This window comes from Cyrtonyx montezumae, unplaced genomic scaffold (assembly GCF_038088225.1).
Source record: "Cyrtonyx montezumae isolate F1298 unplaced genomic scaffold, pur_monq_1.0 scaffold_0, whole genome shotgun sequence".
NCBI lineage: Eukaryota > Metazoa > Chordata > Aves > Galliformes > Odontophoridae > Cyrtonyx > Cyrtonyx montezumae.
In genome coordinates, this window is record NW_027071824.1 from 16,499,375 (window position 1) to 16,518,222 (window position 18,848).

The window sequence follows — 18,848 nt, forward strand, 5'->3', positions numbered from 1 at the left end:
TTCTTGTGGAGGGGAGGACACTGAGAGCCAAAAGCCAGGAACATTTCTGCAGGAGAGACAAAGCCTCCTGCTCTGCAGTGAGGAACTGAGCTCAGTGGAGAAGAGGAGAGAGAGGTCTTTGACAGCTGATGTGTATGGCTGTCCCCTCATCCAGGAACAGCATGAAGTCCTAAGGCTGCAGGCAGGATGAGCTAACGCTTTGTCTGGCCCACAAATCCCTGTCTGTGCCTGCAAGACTCTGAAAGAGCCATCTTTAGAGTGGCTACAGAAGAGTCATCATCTGCCTCCCACCCACATGTCCCTGTCCCAGCCAGGTTGGAGCATGACAAAGGTCACATCCAGCCTGGCCACTCTCCAGCCTCCTGTGAAGACCAGTGCCTGGTCACCTGCAGAGCACAGTCCTGCCAGCACTCTGACAATGAGAACCACCAATACTACTGAGAGTATTGTGGTGTGTCACATAGGCATCAAGTAGGAAATGCGCTGCGCTTGCGCCTCAGTCTCCCTAGGTACAAAAGACCAATCTTTTTGCTATGTTTCCCAAGCAGTTGCAACCCGCTACTAATTAGTGTCTGCAAAACGCTATCAAGCTCCTCAAAGGGAAGGTGCAAAAGAAGGACTAAATATCATTAACAGCTTTACTTTATACGCAGCAGAAATTTAATGAGGTGTTTGCTCCTTCTGAACTGCATCTCCTGCCCTGCTGAGAAAATTCTGCTTTCATAGCAGGTATAGCCCATATCTGTGTTCCCAGAGTGCTATTGTTTGGGATGCCATCCTGCAAACAGAACCATACTAGCTCCTGGTGGTTGCTGTCCCACCAAGGCTGTGGAGCTGCCACTCACAGCTCTTCTGTTCATTTATCTGGAGTTCCTGGGGTGCTAGTGACAGGAGATGGAAACTGGAGGGGGAGAGACAGGAGATACTTCAAAGGAAGTGAGGTGTCTGTATCCAGGCTAATTATTATCCAGGCTATTTATTATCTAATAATAAAATGCAATGGGAATCAGAAATCAGCTAGTATCAGTATCTGAACTGAATAGTTCTGAAGACTTCTCCAAGCAGTTCATCCAGGCTGTTTCTGTTTCCAGTCTCTGTCGCCAGAGCTTTCAAATGGCAGCTTTGGGTCCTGCTGCTTGCAAGTGCTGGCAGACATTCAGGTCTGCAAGAAAAGTCATTAAAAAAAATTGCTCTTGATAATTTAAAAGTCAAGTCTCCTGTTGAACACCTTTGGAGTTGGAAGGAGACTTGCCTCAGTGCACACAGTTCACAGAGTGGGTCTTACCTCTGCTGGCAAACCTACTGCCTTTACATGCCAAACACGTGTGTGCTGGGGACAAGGAAACAGTAGGTCCCAACCAGTCCCCAGACCATTCCAGAGCAATGCATCCAGGGCTGGGTTCTGGAGACTATTCCTGCAGCGGGGCTCTGCTGCATGCTCTGCACCCCAGGGCCTCCTTATCCTCTCTTTTACCCCAAGGCTGCAGCTGCCACACAATGGACTCCCAATCACATCATCTTTTCTTGCCCAGACACAGGGCATCATTGGAAGCAGAGGGCTTAGACAAAGCAGCCAGGGCTGCTTGAAGCCAGGACAGTCTATGCAGGAAAGTGTTGCCTTCAGTGCACCTCACTGGATGTGCATATGGAAAATCCCAGCAGAGTGAGGATCACTCACTGGGTCCTCGTCTCTGATCCACTGTGAGTTCTGTTGCTGGCAGGGACCTCCAGAGGCTTCTAGGCATGCTTTCCCTACATCACACAAGCAACGTGGCAGGATGGTCTGGATGTGCACTGAGGAAAAGACCCAGACTGGGTTTTCTTTCTTTAAAAGAAGTCACAGCAACCCTAATGCAGCAGAAATTGGTGCTCTGTGCCGACATTGCAAGATGTTCCAGGGAGATACGAGTCGTTTTATTTAGAAAGCCCTCAGAAGAGCATTTGTCAATGCAGATGAGGTTGGTAAGGTATGATGTTGGCTAGGCTGCGTGTGAACTGAGAAAAAGCAATCCCCTTTGAGATAAACTGCAGAGACAAATGCATGGAAAACACTCAGAGCTCCCCACCTGAGAGCAAAATATGGCTAAGTCGTGTTTGTCAGTCTTAGCAGCAGCTGGTATACGAAAGGGCTCTGTCTAATTGCTTCCTTTTTCAGTGCATTCCCCTGTTTTGTGGCACTTCTCCAGTCTCTCCCAAGCCCCTGACAATGTTTCTGAAGCAGTACACCTGATGTCATTTCAAGGACTGGCCATTGGATGTTGCAGCTCAGTAGTGTGGCTTATTTCCTTCTTCCTCCAGGTTGTGAAACCTGGGAACAGTTGAGTTCTTTTGTAAAGTCGTCAAAAAGCATTTAAATCCCAACAGCATGTGCCATGCAGGTTTCAAATCCCAAATTAGAAGAGAAAATGTGTGCCTTGTGATGCAGCCACCTTCCCCTACTGCCTCCCTTCATGCTCTGGTCTCCCTCCTGTCTGCCAATGCTGCTCCCATGGCCAAGGCATTGGCTGTGAGACACAGCCCAGGGCAGTGCAGCAGCCCCTGGTTTCTGGCTTTGTCCTAAAGATGTGTGTTCTGCCCCAGTTTCACAGCCATCAGAGGAGCATGGAGCAGTCATATTCTTCCTGGGAGAGAAATGAGCCAGCCAAGGTAGCTGCTTTATCCCTAATTTGTGAGGTGGGAAAATTGCTCTTCCAGATGCTCTAGCTGCTCTAGCTGGAAAAGACAGATTAACTTTTGGGCGTTTAAACCCTTTCTCAGTTCTGAGATACATGTAGAGAGAACATTGGGCAGAGGATGGAATGGAGAAAATGGAAATGATTTTTAATTTCTTTCATTAATCACTCAGATAATCTGAGAGGAAAAGGCAGTGAGGCTATTAGCTTGCCTCACACAGCCACTGCCCCTGCTGATTGCAGAAGGAAAACCTTGTAGAAAAGAGAACTCCCCTTCCACACCAGCATCCTGAGAGCTGAGACTCCACCCTAGAAATAAGCCAGGGGTCATAGGTTCATAGGTTCATAGGTTCATAAGGTTGGAAAGGACCTACAAGATCATCTAGTCCAACCATCCTCCTATCACTATCCCTACCCAACTACTAAATCAAATCCCTTAGCACCTCATCTAAACGCTTCTTGAACAGCGCTAGGGATGGGTCCATCAAACTGTGCCTGAAGCACCTCCCAGCTGAGCTAAAAAGCGGCTCAAACTGTATTCACGCTGCTCTGTCAGAGCAGCTTCCAAAACCTGCAACGATAGGGAAGGGTACATCCTGCAGCCAACCAGAGCAGCTTGGATCCAGGGCTGTCAGCCCTCAAGTAATGCCAAGAGATAGGCTGCAGGGGTGAGCTGGAATGGGTTCCAGCACAAGCACTGCATCTGAGCTGGATTCAATTCCCGCTCCTGCAGTCAGCGCTGTTCCGGACCAAGGAAGGGCACTGTTGTCCCAGTGCAGCCCACAGCTCCTCCAAACGGACAGGAATATGGCTGATGCTTTTTGCATCAGAAACACAGTCTTTGGGGTTTGCACACAGATAGTGCACCTGAGCAGAAGAGGAAAAACACTCCGTACTCAGCACAGATTTTAAGATACCTCCGGAGGCACATCCAGCAGTGTTGCACAGGGGAGAGAACTGGGGGTGCTTGACTATGAGTTCCTCTGACACCTCCCATCAGGGACCTGCAAAAGCTGAAGAGGTGCAAATCATCTCCGAAATGAGGACAATGTCACATTGCCAGCAGGCGGAAGGAAGTGGAAACACAGCCCTATCTTGCTAGCAATTTGACAAGAAGTACGCTCATGCTGTGCCGGAAGAATCCCAGCAGCAATTGACAGGGAGGATTTCAATCAGAAATCCATCTCCTATAAGGACTGCTCTTGGGGCCAAATGGAGAAAGCAACCTGCAATCTACTTTGTATTGCTAAGCAATAATGGGGCCGGCTCAGATGGAAAGCACAGCTCAGAGAAAGTGAAGAAGGCTCCCGGACACTGGGGAGAGTGGAAACCATCAGAGCACTGCCTGCTGTAATATAGGCCAGCACCACTTCAACCAACTCTGTGGTAATCAGAGCCCAGCTCTCTCCCCCCTCTCCATTTGCCTTGTGACAGTCAGCTAGCAAGCAGACATTTTCCTGACCACAGACTAGATTTAAAACCATTCTGGCTCCAGTTTATCCCAGCAAATAAAAGAGCAGGAGTTGTTCTGAGTGTGTGACTCGGCTCAGCTCTGCTGGCAGACAGCTCAGTGCAGAGCAGCTTCTGCTCTGAGCAGGATTAGCACCCAGCAAACCCACGACATGATGGGTGAGGCACTGCCTGACCGTTGCTCTGCGTGCTTCCTAAACCATTGGAGGACTTCTGGCCAAACCAACAAAGACACAGACCCATTTAAGACTCTGCCACGCATCACTTGGGAGGAAGAAGTACCCAGCTCTTCTCACCTTTCCTTCTCCATCTCCATTAGGCATGGTGAGTGCCACAGCATCCCCTCAAATTCAAGGCATGGTCAGAATGGACTCCCAATCTGCCTCAGGACCTCTGTTCTTCCCGAGGGGCCTTGGCAGCCCGAGTGATACCTCTGTATACGCAGGTAGTCTCAGGAAGTTTTATATAGCAGTGGAACTGTTTCCCAGGAAATAGTATTTGTGCCATCTTTTTATATTTCAAGCCCGTTCCAGCTCTATTTATTTATTTATTTATTTATTTCGACGCTAGCAACAGCAGTGTACTTAGCCTGGTAAATAATGCATACTGCTCTCGCTGCTATGCAGACAGACAAAGGCAGGTAGTGTATCAAAGAATAAAATTGTACAGCGAATTGCAATGTAATAGCTGTAATTTAGTGCCCTGTGGGTGATCAGAGATTCAGAAAGTATCAGAGACCCATGCTCCGTGCTGACTGGCAAGGTGACTGGAGATACAGCACAGTGTTTGACCCTTGGATTGTTTCCAGCCTAAGTGAAGCCATAAAAAATTCAGGAGACCATGCTGTCTCCCAGCAAAATGGTTTGTGGGGTGGATAAATAGATGGATTTTGTGTGTACGCACACACAGTATTTTTATGTGGGAGCACAGAGATAACCAAAGAAATGCTGATCAAGACCCAGATTACTTATACAACAGAAATGCCTGGGGATGCTAGGGGTGTACCTGGGCTCGTTTTTATTTTCTGCTTGCAAGAATGAAAGGAAATCTTCGTTAGGATGCCAGCTGGATCCCAGCTCAGGAAATCTCAATTCATTTGACACAGGCTAGCAGCTAATGATGTATGCAAGTGTCTCTCTCTGATTTCGGCTCTTTGGCCATCCCAGTCCTGGGGGCATCCAGCTTCCTTGTCAGGTTCCAATTTCTGGAGCATCTGTCTCCACCAATCACCCAGGAAGTCATTTAGGAAGCATAAATGATGGCAGGAGACATAACGCTGCTTTCAGTCTCCCTAGTAGCCCCTTGACCAGAGGCAGTGAGATGCATGTTCCTTTGGAGCTCAGCAGATACCTGGAAGGATGTAATCATGCTCCCTTTACCTGAAGAAACGATGAGCATGAAGGGATGCAAAGTGCTGTCACCTCTCATTTGCAGACAGCAAAGGAGCAAACTTCTTCCTTGTGCCTGTTTGGGGCACCCCTGTCTTCATAATCCTTTGTTTCGTTGCCAAGGGGAATAAAAAAGCAAGGGATGGGCACATACTCCTAGGAGCATGGGGTCTGCCCACACACAGTGAGCACCAAGCTGAGCAATGGGGCTTCAAGGCAGGACCAGGGACAGCAGTTAGCACAGTTACCATGCCCTTTCTTTTCAAACATCCATCCTGAAAATCACAGAATACATTACAAGGCAAGTCCCTCATCAGTCCTGCAGGAGAGAACGGACTCAGCCTTACTTACGCTCAGCAGGTGGCTGAGCCAGGGAATACATCCTACACAGTTGTCCTCTCTCATAACAAGTGACAGCTCTGTTTGCTTCAGCTGTGGCACTCAGCAGCCTTTTCACCACATAGGCTCTCGGGAGAGACCGTGTAGTAAGAAGCACAGATTTGGCTTCTCCCGCCTCTGACAGCGATGCTACAAAATCTCTGAGCATTCTGCTGCTCCAACAGTATCCAGAATCTCGTAGGACAAATTTCCCATAGGATGCACACAGAATGTGGTGCTGTTGATGAACAACTGATGTGGTTCAGCTTCCTTGTGCCTTTCACAGCATCATCAACCAAGATATGAGGTAGGGCAGGTGAAAATGGGGTGTCAGGAGCCAAGAATGGAGGCTATAGGCACTAGAGCTACAAACCATCCCAAGACCAGAAACGTCACTGCTGTCTCTGATGCCGAGACACGTGTGAGCTCCACCTCACCAGGCTCAGCAGGCTACGTCAGTGCAGCCCATTTGCCTAATAAGTAATTTTTTATTTTCTCGAGCCCTTTCAAGTGGATAAATCTCCAATAAAAGCTTAAGCTCCCATGCAGGAACCCCATTGTAAAACACGGCTATGAAGTCAGTCACCCAGTTTTGAACTGGCACGGATGCCAACAAGGTCTCCTCAAATGACCCTCCAAGCTTCCCCACATATCAGAAGCAAACTCATCCTGAGGGGTTGTGACAGTCACGTTTTTCCTCATCTGATGCTTGCCAAATGTTAAAAGCAGGGCAGGCTGTTCCACTCAGCCACGTCTTGATTCAGAAATACACAGCTCCCCGTGACTTCCCGGGCAATCAGTGAGGCCCCGTGCTGCCTCTGCACCATGGCACGCATCTCTGTGATGGATGCACCTCTGCTGGCTGCAGAATAAACTCAAGTCACAGGGTTGCGGCCCCAATAACACAGTACTTCATAAAGCTGCTTAGGTTTCTCTCTCTGTTCTCAGATATTTATAAGGAACTCATCCCCACAATATATCTAAGCACCTCACAATCTGTCAGATATTTCTTCCTGTAACTGTGCTCTTATCCATGCTCAATAGATAGGAACTATGCCTGCACAGCCTTTCAGACCCATGAGGTGCTGCAGCATGCCCATAGAAGGATAGCGATGCTTTCATAGAACAAATAACACAAGTGGTGAGGGCAGGCTCAGAAATATGCCTGCAAACTAGCACCTGGCACAAGAAAACTAGGGCTGGTACATCATGGGTGAACAGACAGAGACTAAAGCAAAAGGGCATCTCCAATTTTCAGTAATGCATTTGGGAAAATCAGTAGATCCACAAACTGGACCCCATGAGTCCCTCTTGGATCACATCTCCAAAGGCCATTGTTCCAGCTCTCCTGCATTCTCCAGACTAACACAGCATGACTTGGAGTTCATCTTCATTCAATATCAAACTGAGATCTATGGTTACTTGCTGTGTGTGGCTTTGCAAAAAGCAGGACTCCATCTGTTCCCTGCAGCAATTACTGCACTGCGTGGATAGTCAAGATCTCGCATGAGGCACACAACTCCTCAGAGCTCTGCATGTTTGACCAAGACATGTAGGAGACAGGATTTCATCCAAACAGAATCTATTGATGAGAGCAAACGTCATCCCTGGCTACAGGATCCCTTCTTGGCCCAACTCTGTATTTCACCAATGCCAGTTTTGTCTCCGGGTAGCTTGTTTTGATTAGTTTCTTTTAATTAATTCCATAATCTCAAGCTGTTCCCAGAATCTGTGTGGAGCTCATCAAGGTGGAAGCGGAGAATATAATGCACACAAGCGAAAGATACACTCCACTGGATTCTCTCTATATATCTTCCAAGAGGAAAAGAAACACCCCACACTACAGGAGCATCTTTCAGCCTGCAGAAGCCTAGCGGTGCTATCTGTCACTCTTCTGTTACCTGGCGGCACTTAATTCTGCTGTTGTCCCCACAAGGAGCAGACATTTCTGCACTGCAATTCACCACCTGCTCATTATTAGAAAATAGCAATTTCATCCACGCCTATAGGAAAGGAGGGAGAATATCTGAGTTGGTCCTATAGGAGGGAGATAGGAGAAAAGCAAAGCTCTTGTTGACACAGGCACCTCTAAGGGCAGGGATAGACATCTGCTATGTTAGGGGAATCTGTTCTCAGAAGATTTGGGGGGTCCCCTCCAGTTCCACAGTTCACAAGGCGCTACCTGACAACATGAGAAAGGAAATGCTGGGAGAATGGAGGAATGCTCTCCTCCTATCCTATCAAGGATATGAGGCCAGGACTCAGCACTAGCTCAGCTACTTACTTGCTGTAGAGACTGAGCCAGATATTGTCTCACTCTTCGCATCTATTAAGCGAGGTGTCTGGCCCCAGCTTCCTCCCAGACTTGTCAGAGGACTGATTCATTTGTGCTTAGAGAGCACAGTGAATCTTGCAGATGGAGAAGGCAAAAAGATGTAGGAAGGTTGTAAATCAGGAGTGCTCAGGAACATTCTCCTAGACACATCCTGCAAACTAGCACTGAATGGCTCACATCCACATTATTAAACTCTCTTCACCTCTGAAACAGAGTGACCTCATGCAAAAGCCTACTGGGAATGGTGCTTTGCCTGTGATAACATCCAAATCATGACTGAATGTTGTTTTGGAAAGTCCTAGTGGGACCAAGCCAAATCGTGCTGAGGGTGTGCTGACACTTAACACAGACGATTGAGTTTGCATTCTGGGAACATTTCCTGACTCTGTTTGATTTACTAGTAAACTCTTAATTAGTAGCGAAGACTTAATGTCTGTTCTATTAAATTACCCTCAAAGTCAGCACTGCCCTGATAAAAATCAAGCGTCCCTTCATGAAAATTTTGCTTCTTCAGCTCTCAGTCATTAACTTTCCCACCGTCTGAATGAATGTGGAACAAATTTTTGAATAACCCAAAACAAAAGAGGCAGCTGAGTGAAAACCAAGAACAAATCATGTCAAATCAGTTAACTTTTTTTTTTCTTTGCTGTAGCAACTAGAATGGTGGATAGAGCAGGAGTAGCACTGAAAGCTCCTTTGATGCATAGCAAGGCTTTTTGAAACAATCCAGTATGATATTTGTTATGGGTATGAACTCTGAAAGAAGTTGCTAGTGTTCTACACTTAGAACAAGGGGACTTACTGAGATCAATTCCAGAGATGCCACACCAGAACTACTGAGCATTTTCTTCAATAACTTAGACAATGAAATACAGGGATGTTCCAGTCCCATGTCTGGAAGAGCTTGCAAGATTCAGCACTGCAATTCAAAAGATCTTGACAAAGTGGAGAAACATCTCACAGTCAGTCAGCTAAAATTCTGTAAGAGTGGTATAAAATACTGCATCGAGATGTATGAAAATTAAATGCATCAGTAAAAAAAAAAAAAAAAAGTGGGAGAAGAGGTGACTAGACCACAGCACTGAGGATTGAGGAGTTACACAGATCAAGAACTGAATACCATCACTGTGAAGGTGTTGCATAAAAAGGCAAATTTCATTCTTGAGTATATTAGTAGGGCATACTTTATAGAAGACAAGGGAGCAAATTTTTGTTCACACTTTTACAATACCAGCAAGTTGTTAGAGAGGCTTAGTGCAGATCAGGGCAGGAAGAAGGTAACAAATTCTAATTGTTACTCGTCTCCTGAGAACAGGTCAAGATGCAACAAACTCAATTACATTATCAACAAGAGGGAAACCTTCTTGGCCAAAGAGCAGCAGAATGGGTATCAAAGAAGTGGTAGCATCCCTGGTGTGTAGTAAGGGGAGGTAAACACTGAGTTGGGGAGCATCGGTAGAAACTTCTCATACCTCATAGAAACTTCTGGTTTCCAGTTTAAATATACATGTGGCTTGTCAGCAGCCACTTGATATGGAATCATTCAAATTCATATTCATATGTGTATGTATTAAAAAAAAAAAGATTATGTTATTGTATGTGAAAAACTTCCAGAGCTGTTCTTCGGGTTTCAAGAAGGAAAAGATTAAAAAATTGCAGAGGAAAAATAAGTTTCTTTTTTTCTTGTGTTAATGTGTGGATGACCTGAATGATATTACAAAGGAAATGAAGATGTAACACAGGAAAAAATAGCTGAAGAGGGGGTGCCTGCTCAGGGCAGAACAAGGAGATCCAAGACCATGAGAGTGGCATAATGAGGTTATCAGCCTGATGCATTCAGAAGAGTCAGGAGGTACAAGACGTGAATTAAAATCTACAGCTTGTTCATGGAGAAGGAGCCACTTCCTCCCTTCTGTCTTCCCAAAAGATGTGACAACAATGGTCACACTCATCTGAACGCAAAATGGGGTGTGTGTATCTGCAGAGAAGCGCGTGTGTGAGAATTGAGTGCTCCTGTGAATCAATAGTCACCTTTGTAAAGGAGAAAATGCTTTCTGCTGAACTGATGGCTATTTCATCCCATTGCAAACCATAACAGACGGGTTTTCTTCAAGCCTCTGTGCATTTTAAGATTGCCTTTACACTCACTAAGCAGCTATTCTGTCTAAGAGGAGAAAAAACGACAGTCTCCTGCTTCTTCATTTTCTCCCCGCCCCAGGGTGTTTTTTGTGTGTTTGTTTTTCTCCAGCGGTGATCCCCCCCACCCCCGCCGCCATCTCTGAGCTAACGGGCCGAGAGGCGGGCGAGCAGCGCCCTCACCAAGATGGCGGCCGCCTCACGGAGCCGCCTCACCAAGATGGCGCCGCCCGCGCGGACGTGGCCGCAGTCGGGCGGGGGAGCGGGGCGCCGCTCTGCGCATGCGCGTGTGCAGCCGGACCCGGGACCATGGGCAAGAAGCGAGAGGGGCTGAGCGTGGCCCGGGAGGTGAGGGGGTGCGGCGGAGCGGGGCGGCTGTGGCCGGGCAGTGTTATGTACGATGAATGCAGGGCTTGTCCCTGTTGCAGCCACGTGGTGCAGGTGGGGGGTGGAAAATAAAAGCCATTCAAGTTAGAGAAAGCGAAGGTTGTGTTTCGGTACCGATTTTGTAATTTAAACCGAAAGTTCAGCATTACCTTCTGAGCTGTTGTGATGGATAAAAGCTTTCCGGATGAGTCTCCGTGTGACATGATGCATGCCTGTCTGGAAGGCCTCATCCCGACCGAGTCACACTTGTTTAACTGAAGTCACAATGCTAGATGAATGCAGTTTTCTGTGTGGACACTTAGCAGATTAGCTTGTGCTTACCAATTGCAGGTGCAGTTGATGTGACCTGTTTTAAACTGATACAAATGTGCCTCCATAATGTTGTGGTTTAGACTCCTTTCTTACAGCTTTGTGGAGCCCGCCTCACTGACAATCACTGAATCGTTCAGGTTAGAAAAGACCTCTAAGATCGTCTCATCCAACCACCATGCCCATTGACTGTGTCCCTCAGTGCCACATCCACACAGTTGTTGAACACCTCCAGGGACGGTGACCCCACAACCTCCCTGGTGGAGTTTTTAAGCAATCACAGTCCCTTCAAGACAAAAATGAGGACTCTCAGGTGAAGCTAGCACTTGACAAGGTCAGAACGAGCAAGTGGGGTTGGTTCTACCTATAACCTGTGGATCACAGGATCATGGAATGGCTTGGGTTGGAAAGAATGTCAAAAATACTATCCAGTTCCAGCCCCATGCCATGGGTAGGGCTGCCACTACCAGCTCAGGCTGCCCAGGATCCCACCCAACCTGGCCTCGAATGCTTCCAGGGATGGGACACCTGCAACCTCTCTGGGCAGCTGTGCAAGCACCTCACCACAATGTGATGTGTTGTGCAACTCTTTGCCACAGGATATTGTAGGCCTTAAAAATATTCTTGGGGTAAAGACAACTGAAAAAACAAAAACGATAGGGAAAAAGGTAGAGTTACTAAGTACAAAGGGAACAACATCCTGAGCCCTAGCAGTGCCTGAGCTGCAAAATGCTGTGTGCGTATTTGGAGAAAGTGATATTATTAATGTGTAGTGCCTGAATCCTGCATTTGACAGTCACTGATTGGTATCTATGCGAGAGACTAGGAATAAGGCAAAGACCTGTGCAGTTCTTGTTGACTGAAGCTGTTGTTGCTGGGTTTTTTGAAATGCAGTGTGGGCACGTCTGAATGCTGTCCTGCAAAGCTTTTGATCATGGCGGGCTCATTAACTGCATAGACTCATGGCTGAATGAAGGAGGAGACCCAGTGGTTTAAACAGGATCCAGCCCTTTCTCCTTTACCAACACAGGGATCTGACCTGCTGGATCTATTTTACATTCTGTAGTATCTCGCCTTGTGTATATTTTCTAGCCTGCTGTGGGTACAGCATTTGTAAAATGATTTGCCATTAAATGAATGGTTCTAAGAGTGTGGTGAGAATGAGTGTACGTCCATGAACCACAAGTTAGCATTTAAATGTAAACAGTTCAAAAAAGTAATCTCTGGTGGACCTATTTTAACAATACAACCTAATTTGTAGATGTAAGAACCACTAATTCCTCTGTGAAAGGAACTGCTAAAGTGTGCTGGCAGGTGACAGGGCATGAGAAGGCTGCTTGGGGAAGGTTTTTCTTCTTTGCCCCCTCCTCTTCATTTGGCTTTGATCTGTTCTATGAGGGTCAGAAGACGAAAACCTCATTACCTAACGCTGCTGGATGTCAACATATGTGTGATATGGCTCTTTGCCAGTATCTTAATTAGGAAATTCATAAAAGCAGAGGGTGGATGCCAGTTCTTGAAAAGTGCTTTTAGCCTTTCTGCTGGAAAGCAAGCTTTTATTAATTCATTACAAAATGTATTAAAAGGGATCTAGCTCAACTCTGTTAGCAAAGCTGCTTCCCTCTCTCTTTTCATCTGCCTTTATGCAAGCCATTTTGGGCTCCCTGCCCAATATGGTCCTGACAAATGAGATTTGTAATAAGGGTGTAAGTCAGTTTGGACTGAAATGCACTCTGGGTTCCTCTGTTTTAAGGTCTCCAGATTACAAGCAAGCATTGCCAGAATAAAAAATAAAAAAAAAGTGGCTCTAAGCCTCATCATACCTCTTAAGTGAGGGAGGCAGCTGGTCTGAGATGGCTGTATGCACGTGAAGCTGCTAGGACTTGACTTTCCAGAGTTGGGCAGAGGGAGGGCAGCTCTATGTTTCACCTTATTTTGCAAATAGGGAAACTGAGGCACTGTGAGTATGTAACATCTTCAAATCCTCACTCTCAATCTTCCTTCCAACCCCTAATGCCCCAGACCAGCCTGAAGAAAAGAAACAGCAGGATTTCAGGGGGGAAAAAATATTTTGTTCATTCAGCAATCTGTTCCTCCTTCCTTGTTTTTCTTCTGTTGTTATTGTTTTCTGTCCCTTGTGCCCCTAGCTCAGCAGAGCTGATGGTGCAGTTCAATGGCAAGTGGTTTATTAGCAAATTATTGTTCTCTAGCAAGGGAGCCAAACTTTGGGTTTGATTTAAGAGCAGTAAAAACAGCTGCATCTTTTAAAGCATTGTGTGGAATCTGGAGATTTTTAGTCAGCAGAAAGTAAGAGCATTGACAGAGTTGGGCAGAATATCCCTTTATTATGGCTCATGAAATGATGAAACAATGGGCAGAGAGTGTACTATTGTGAGCAACTGCAAACTGAGCAGGAAGAAAAGTTCTGGTGCAGAGGATGGGGAGGGCAGTGGCATGGGTAACTTATTGGTGGAGCTAGCAGCTTGCTAACCAAAGCTCTTGTTAAATTGTATTATTTAACGTGATTTTTAAGCACTGGTTCCAGAGAAGGCATGGTGTGTTGTAATAAGTTTACTGTCTGAGCTGCATTCAGGTGCCATACACAAGTAGTTCTTGTTGGGTGTTTGTGAGGGTTTTGAACAGAAGTACCTTTTCCTTCTGAATGGAGATAGAACCATTTTAGCTAGGAGAGGAAATGACGGTGACCACTGTGTTTTCCAGATCGATGAACTGGAGGAGAAGCTGTCACTTTGCAGACAGAGCATGGAGGAGGTAGATCTCAAACTGCGTAGGGAGAAGCTGAGCCATGAAGGAAGGTATGGACGACCACTTCCATTCACAGCTGTGGCTGCATGCTTCAGTTAGCCTTCATACTGCTGTGGTGCTGAGCAGGGAAAGGAATTCATGCTTCCCCCTGATGAGACACTCCTCCCAGCTTGGAGAACTTGCCAGTGTTAAAAGTTCAGTGATACACAGAGAGAGCTTTATCTTACAGGCAGCTTCCCTCTCAAACCTACATCACACTCAGCCAAGCAGTGCCCAAAACTTACCTGTTCTTTAGCAAAGCTAGACCCTGTCCTGCTAGGAAACAGCTGTGTAAGAAAAGCAGAACTTGCTGTACACTGCTGCTCAAGCCTAGCCAAAGCTGCCTGAGTTCAGCTGGGGGAGATGTGCAGCAACTACTGGTGGCCCCAACCAGGTTGTGATGCAACTGGAAAAGGGGCTGAGGGAAATTAGTTGTGCTGGAGTTGAAAATATATCTGCATATAGGGATGCAATGACACACTGGTTTTCCTTGGGACAAATGCTATGAGATCTGTCACTGATGTAAGCGGCAGTTGTAGGCTTTTAAAACACTCAAACCAGGACTTTCACCTGGATTCTATAGCAGACAAAGGCAGAACCTGGTCTTTCTCTGGAGTGTTAAGCAAGAGACAGTAATCTCCCAGATGGTTCTCAAATTTGTGTGCCTACAGATGTTCTTCCAGCATCCTATTGCTCTGCTCCTGCCAAAAAGGCTGGCAAGTCCCATTGTAGGCCGAGGAAAGGAAAATTCCTGTTGTTTGTTTAGTCATACAGAGCCCAGATACAAATCGTCCTTGTAGTGATAGTGTTTTCACACCCTGATATTTACCACCCTCAGCTTATATTCCTTGTTCTTCCTTTCTACTCAGTTGCCTTGCTCTGCCTGTTTATTAAGCCACTGTCTGGTTTTTTTCCCCTCCGTTATTGGATTTTCATATCCTTCATTTGTAATTGAACAGAGCATCACCCTGTCATTCATCTCTAGCTCCCTATTTCACCAGTCTGTTATCTAGGCTTAATTTTTTTTATGCTTACTGTCTGCAATCATCTGCTCCTGAAGCAGCCAACAAACCAACCTCTAGTTGTGGTATGCTGACAAGATGGGATATAGCTGTATGATTTCTCCTTGAAACATAAGAGAATTAAGATAAGGGAATCCTGGTACCTTCTCTCAATTCTGTAACTTGTGTGGAGCTGGAAGTGGAAATTCTGTTGCCCTAATCCAGACCATTTACAAACCATGTCAGAAGACACCACGGTTAGAATTCCTGATGCAGCATGTAGTTCATGAAGGAGAGCTCTGCTTTCCCACTTAGGAAGAAAACACGGATAACTGAACTTCAGCAGCTCAGCCTTGTTGGCAAATGTCTTCTCACTTCCTCCTGGGTGCACTCTGCATTTCCTTTCCTGACTGCATGTGAAAACCCTTTACTCTTCAGATGCTGATGAAGCCTGCTTTCTTGCCATCTCTCACTTAAGAAAATGTTCACATAGGTTTGGAATCTATTTCTACAACAGCTTCTTGCTCTGCCCCAAGGGGAACAACAGACTCTATTATGCTTACTGCCTTCTCTGTCTGCGGTGAACCAGAAGATGATTTGTTGGTGCACGTTTGTTTATATTCACAAAGTCTGAAAGGAGTGGCCATGTCCTTACTGCTGTAATGGAAATGCTGCTGCTCTCAGGCAATTTGTTTACTTTTATACCTTAAATTGTGTATTAATTAGCCATCTTCTGCAAAGGCTAGTAGGCCTGAATTCCTGAAAGATACACAAAAGCAGCTTGAAAGTAGTAAAAAGTCATCTAAAACTGCCTCATCTCTTCTCTTGCTCAGTTGGGAGGTTCTAAATTATCACCTACCCACAGTGAAGGGTGATAGGCTCATTCTGTTAGCAAATATTCCTGCTAGTGGGACAGTCTCTCTTCCATCATATAAGCAAAGAAATAGGCTGTGTTGTGCCTCACGGGTAATGAACTTCTCTTCTCATTACAGAAAGTCACTGGAGAGAGAGAGAAACCTACTAATGACCAAAGCTGACAACTATGGTAAGAGCTTCATTAAAAATGGTCCCTCTGGGCTGAATAGCATCAGTGCTGCAGCTTAGCTTCATCTTCAAGCTCCTGTCACCTCTAAATTCTGCCACTGAATTTAGGCTCAACCAAAGGGAGTAAGACTGGGGGAAATCTCGTTAGCCTATTTTGCATCTAGATCCTCCCACTTGAGCTGTGCTATCATAGAAGAAAAAAACAAAAATAGGTATCAGTTGATGAGGGAGGTACAACATTCCTTTCACATACCCCAGACTACCAATATTTATAAAATCTTAGCTGAGAGATTGGCTTGAGAGCCTTTTAACAACTTTCTGCCTTCCTTTAAAATAAAATAATTTCAAAAATAGAGGCTTGCTGAGCAATCCTTTAAATTCTGACTGGAGGATAGCCAGATACAGTTTCCTTGGGGAAGCTTCTCCCTGCATGGGTGTCTGGGGGCTATAGTGTGCATCAGCATAAAAGTTCACATTGAATTGCTGCCTACAGTATCAGAGCACCGGGGCCTTTCCCTGCTGCAGACAGTTAAAACAAGAGTTCCTCTGAGGTCCTGCATGTTTGACACTATTTCTGTGCTGTTGGGGTTGCTGCCTTGCACATTGTCACGCTTCTGTTGTTTACAGCCCAAATTTCATAGGTGAGCATCAGGGCAGAGCTGCAGTTGCTCTTGGAGTGAAGGGAAGCATTGGACCCCACTCCCCAGGTACTCAGCCCACAGCACATATGCTTATAAGGGAAGATGAGGGTTCTGCCTCCCAGGATAGGAGCTGAAACACTTAGGTTGCTCAAGGGCAGAAGCTGGGTGAAGGGGGTCTGTTCAGCATTGATATCTTTGAGGGAACCCAAAATAGACCAGATATAGCAGAGTGTGTACTTCCACAATGGCTGTAGCCCATCTGCGTGGAGGCTGCTCTGACAAGGTAAGTACATTCATGTAGTAAGCTAGAGGAAGTGTAATCACCTCCCGGCTCAGTTCACCAAACAGATCCACTCTGCAGCAGAGCAAGCACCAAAGCTCACCCAGGGGAGAGAAGCAAGCACGAGTGTTCTTTAAGACTCAGAGAGTTGAAAGTCAAGGTATGGCCACTGAATTTGAATTTAAAATTGTAATTGATGTTAGAGGACTGTTTCCAGAAGAATAACAATTATTTTAAACACATTCAAACCTATTCCCTAAGGGCCCAACACTAGGGCTGTGGCTGCAGCCCATTTACCAGCAGTCAGCTATCAACAGAGCAGTGTAACAGGTTGCTCGGAGAGCAGCAACAGCCTCACCTAATGGTGATGGCTGCTCCTCCTAGAACAGAACAGACAGGGCCTCTGCACACAGCCTTTTTAGGTCATCACTCTGGCCTCTAATTAAATCCATGCTTGTTCCAGCTGAGATACTTGTGGTTATGATAACAGTGGCTGGGTGGGTGTATGGACTTCTATCAGGTGAAGAAAGGGGCAGAAAGAACTGCTAAAAGCCTCTTTTGATAGCAGTGCTGGTTTGTTGTATTTTAAGTTAGCTAAAGCACTGGGAAAAGACTGGATTGAGAGTCCTGAAGTTACATCTAGAAAAGAGTGAAAATAATTCTCTGCCCTCTCTGTTAGTATGGTCTCAGAACAAGGTCATTTGCAAACAGGAACGGGACAGGGACTGAAGCAATCCTAAACATGGTTACCAAGATTGACAGGGTGAGTGTTAGCAGATGAAAGGAGTTCCTGCTAGCCTCCTTCCCACCCAGCATATTTTATAATCAGCAGACCTAAGAGTTGTCCCTGGGCTAAGGTAGCACTGTGCTCGTAAAACAACTTTTAAAGGAGATAAAGCAGCAAAACACAGAACAATGTTCACAGGCAAGGGTTTTGTTTCTGGTTTTTGTTGTTTTTTTTTCTTCCAGAAAAAGAACTGAGTGTGCTTCGTAAGGAAAATCGCAAGAATGCTGCCCTTGCTGTGGCCATGGTCTTGTTGATTGCTCTTATTTACACCTGCTGGACAATGTGATTGCACTCAAGAATTCTCCCTGTGACCAAATGATTCTACAGCAAGGAGATCTTCCTTCTCACCACTGCACATCTCCTAAGGAGGAGGTTCAGCATTTCAGACTGCTGTTTGTCTTTATCCTCTCCCAGCCTCACCGTGGGGAAGCTTTTTCTTTGAGAACCGAAGGAGCCAGGAGGCAAACTAGAAATCACATCACACTCACACTGGGAAAACAGTCTGAGCAGAACTCAAGCTGGAACTCTTACCCAACACACAGTCGAGACTCTCAGGCCTGATGCAGGAATGCAGTATTCTCCCTTTTGAAGAGGATCTCTCTGGTTACAGACAAGTGCTCTGCCCAAGCTAGTCGTAACACGTGCCACCTCCCTGGTTGTTGTGTCTTAACCTGAAGTTAAAGAGACACCAAGCTCTTTGAATCGTATAACGGTAACCTTGGGTACTGTGACATGGACACTGTGTGTCCCCAGAACTGAGCTAAACAAAGATGGTTCTTCTTCCATTCCAACTCAGAGGACCAGAAACACCGTTCCTCCATAAATACAGATGGAAGGTAGCTTTCTCTTAGGCAGGCACACAGCTGCCAACTTGAGATCTTCACACTTGGGCTTTGAAAAGATCTTACATACCTCTCCTGTGCATCAGTTCGGTAACCATTTTGTGCCTCAGAGTCAACACTTGCAGAAAAGATTTTATTGTCAACTCCTCGGGATAGAAGTGCCTTCATAGGGCTTTAAATAAAGTAATTTGATGTTGTATCTCTCAGCTTTTCCTTCCCATTTTTGTTACCTCTCCAGTTTCTTAGCAGGCCTCCTCTTAGGCCACTGGTTAGGATCCTGTCACCTTGCAGTCTCATCTTTTTCTGGTCCAGTGTACCTCGAGTACCCATGAGGGAGCACTTGTCAGGAAAGCCTCTGGAAAGGCACTACCTT

General features: G+C 46.0%; 1 protein-coding gene across 1 annotated transcript; it reads left to right on the top strand.

Moving 5' to 3' along the window:
• Positions 1-10,664: 10,664 nt before the first annotated feature.
• Positions 10,665-18,674, top strand: CCDC167 (coiled-coil domain containing 167). Its single transcript, XM_065755354.1, has 4 exons — positions 10,665-10,727; positions 13,797-13,891; positions 15,874-15,926; positions 17,816-18,674. The coding sequence occupies exons 1-4, from the start codon at positions 10,689-10,691 to the stop codon at positions 17,917-17,919; spliced, it is 291 nt and encodes a 96-aa protein (XP_065611426.1). The 5' UTR covers positions 10,665-10,688; the 3' UTR covers positions 17,920-18,674.
• Positions 18,675-18,848: the final 174 nt, after the last annotated feature.